At 39.6% G+C, this 3,418-nt stretch overlaps 1 protein-coding gene across 1 annotated transcript; it reads left to right on the forward strand.

Annotated features, from left to right (window-relative positions):
• The first annotated feature begins 391 nt into the window (after positions 1-391).
• On the forward strand, positions 392-1,531 carry GPR68 (G protein-coupled receptor 68). The gene has a single exon (XM_009819666.2). The coding sequence runs from the start codon at positions 416-418 to the stop codon at positions 1,487-1,489; it is 1,074 nt and encodes a 357-aa protein (XP_009817968.1). The 5' UTR covers positions 392-415; the 3' UTR covers positions 1,490-1,531.
• Positions 1,532-3,418: the final 1,887 nt, after the last annotated feature.

The following is a 3,418-nucleotide window of genomic DNA, read 5'->3' on the forward strand; positions in this document are numbered from 1 at the left end:
TGCCTCATCTGTGAAAGAGAGATGGTATTTGTTCACCTTTTAGATACTCATAAAGCTGAAAAGACAAATGTTTGTAAATTGCTTTGGAATTCTTGGACATAAAATTTTCTGTACTAGGACTGACTCATATGAATCATGATTTCCCAGACAGGCTTTATCATCTATCAAAGACTATAAGAAAATTTAGGGCTAGGAAAAGGCAGCTTACTGAAAACTGTACTACGTATTTGACAATCGTATCCCTTCTGAAGATTTCATGTGTTTTACCTTCAGGTTATTGACATCCTGCAGCAAGTCATCGCTTCAGTCTAAAGGTTTTGTGGAAGAAATAAGCCATACATGAAACTGGATTAAATTAAATTTTACATCTATTCATTTGGGACCCTGATGAATGATACACAGGGAGAGGTAGAAGATGGTGAATTTCACAGAGAATGCAACTGAGAAGTGCACTATTAATCATGATATCCACCAGACATTATCCCCTGTGGTATACATATTTGTATTTATATTAGGCTTGCCAGCTAACTGCCTGTCACTGTACTATGGGTATTTACAGATCAAGGCTAAAAATGAATTGGGTATCTACCTTTGCAATTTGACTGTAGCAGACCTGCTTTACATATTTTCTTTGCCTTTTTGGCTTCAGTATGTTTTACAGCATGATAATTGGACCTACGATGAGCTGCTGTGCAAAATTTGTGGCATCCTCTTGTATGAGAATATCTATATCAGCGTGGGCTTCCTCTGCTGCATCTCCATCGACCGCTATCTCGCAGTAGTGCACCCTTTTCGGTTTCAACGGTTTCGGACAATGAAGGCTGCTGCTATTGTGAGCATCATTATCTGGACCAAAGAAATAATGACGTGCTGCTTTGTCTTTACACACAGGGATATCAGTATGGATGCTGAGAGCCATGTGGTGTGCTTTGAGCATTACCCTATCAAAGACTGGGAGCACAATGTCAATTACTACCGCTTCTCTGCTGGCTTCCTTTTCCCCTTCTTTCTGCTGGCCTTCTCTTACTGTGGGATTTTACGAGTTGTTCACAAGAGTCATGGCACTCAAAAGAAGAAAATCCAAATTAAACGATTGGTTTCAAGCACTGTTTTAATTTTTTTAGTTTGCTTTGGACCATACCACATCCTACTTGTGGTTCGCAGCTTGTTGGAGAACAACTGCTCATTTGCTGAGAAAATATTTAATATTTACCATGTTTCTCTTCTGTTGACTACTTTTAACTGTGTTGCTGATCCAGTATTGTACTGTTTTTCCAGTGAAAGCACTTACCAGAACTTTGCCAAGATGCGAGTCTCTTGTTTAACATGTTTAGGGTGTCTGAGGACCGAGACGAAGGAATCCTATCCGCTGAATGCTCCAGAAACTCCCAACAGGCCACAGTATGAGCAACAGCCAGGGTTATTACAAAAATCACATGATGGTACCGGAATGAAGGACATCTCCACAACTACCATGGGCGGTCTATAGCATTCATCAAAAAAGGACATTAATCTAAAATCTGCAGCTATGGCTGTGTTGTGTATCCATCTGATTTATCTGTGTATTACAACTGTGTTACCTCCCAAAGGCTTATTAGCAATGCAGTACAGTGAGGTCATTTCTGGAGGTGCTTGGCAATAGTGAGGAAAGCACACGCTAAGTCAGTTCAGTTACAATCACGTGTCTGTTGTCATTCTGGTACCGCTCAATACCTGTTGTCTTGATGACTGCATTGACTGGAATAAGCTAATAGTCATTGGTGCGTGGTTCTGTTGAATTCGTCTTTAACTGCTTTCTGTTTGCCCCTGTAGCATCTAGAGAAAATAATTCTCTACAAGCTGTCATCATCTGTTGAAAAGGTTGGAGACAGAACAAATTAAATGTCCCCATATGTACTTTTAAAAAGAAAAAAGAAAAAAAAATGCATCTCTGCAACATTTCTGTAACTCTCTGAAATAACTTTTCCTTCAGCCAGTTTCAAGCCCTGCAGAGACTGTGCCAGAACCAACCTCCTAAAACAATCCATCCAGTAACATGAGATGTTCTGGGAGAACATGCACAAGGAACTCAGCATCGGCTGAGACCTTCAAACTGTTGATTGACTATTGAATCTCAGATTGTTGAACCTCATCATAAAGCTCCTATTGACTTCCAGAGGTATGAGATCTCTTGGATCCAATGGGGATAAATAATTTGGTCTGTTGACTCAGAAAAGAAGAGGAGGCTGGTAGTACATGAGGCGCTTCTCTGGGTCACTGTGTTCAAAGACAAATTCAGTTACATCTAAATTCTACTAAACCTTGTTAAGGTTTGGATTGTGTCCTTCGCAATTTGTGTGTCTTGTGCAGCATAGACCATGCAGGCAATTCAGTAACTATGCATTTGTCAGGGAACCTGTTAAATGGATTCTGTTTAAACTCTGTTTTCTCCCACAGATACTATAGCTTAGGGTTTGGTCATTGTTCAGTAAATACAATATCAGAAATATGATGTATGAATAATCTGTGTTTCCTGGTTTAGCAGAAACAAAATACAGCAACAAGTGCAGATAATGGCAGTTAAAGATGTGGGAGTTGTGCTCTATAGCCCTGTTTCTACCAGCATCTCCTCTCTAGGTTTTTTTTTTTCTTTATTATACTAATGAATCCTGTATGATTCTTCTTTGTGATCTGCTCATCATACCTCCTTCTATCTGTAACTGTTACACCATTAATATTGCCTTGTCCTTTCACTTCTCTGGTTTCAAACCTTTCTTGAAACACCTCTCTCTCTGCAACCTGGAGCTGATAACTTCCAGGATATAATCAGTTTTGTTTCTTTTTTTTGAAATGTCAAAAAATTCTCTAGAGAGATGGTCTACTCCTGGTAGCTGAAGTATGTCATTGTAACACAGCCTTGCTTGTCATCAGTCTCTAAAAGGCATCAATTTCCTGGAAAACACCTTGAGAGTGCAATATTAGAAATAATTAGGGGATATGTTTAATAAAGAAAGGTTTTTTTATTTTCTTCCTGTATTTGTTCACTCTGTGTTTGAAATAACTATCTTATGGCTTTGGCCCACAGCTTCTATTTGTGAGACTACAGATCCTCTCCTCCCTCCTCTTGCAGAAAGGATTCATGTCCCCACTCCTGGGAGGGGATTAGGTTTGCTTAGGTTAACATTTGGTTTGTTTGATTATTTTACATTTCTTTATACTGAGACCATTCACCAAGCTGGATTAATTACCTTACACATGCATTTTTTTCTTCTGACTATTAGTGCTGTTTAGCCTTACTTTCTCCTAATCTTTCATCTAATCTCCTCTGTCTCTATCAACGGGGCTGTAAGGCAGGGACTCCTGGCTGCCATAATGCCATGCTTGTATGTTGTTAAGCACCGAGCCAGCTACTTGGACTCCCATGACCTGCCAGGCCATA

The sequence above is a fragment of the Gavia stellata genome, chromosome 7, assembly GCF_030936135.1.
Source record: "Gavia stellata isolate bGavSte3 chromosome 7, bGavSte3.hap2, whole genome shotgun sequence".
Lineage (NCBI taxonomy): Eukaryota > Metazoa > Chordata > Aves > Gaviiformes > Gaviidae > Gavia > Gavia stellata.

What these genes read in the sequence shown, in the direction of transcription:
- GPR68 (XM_009819666.2), top strand. Translation starts at nt 416, where the DNA reads ATGGTGAATTTCACAGAGAATGCAACTGAGAAGTGCACTATTAATCAT.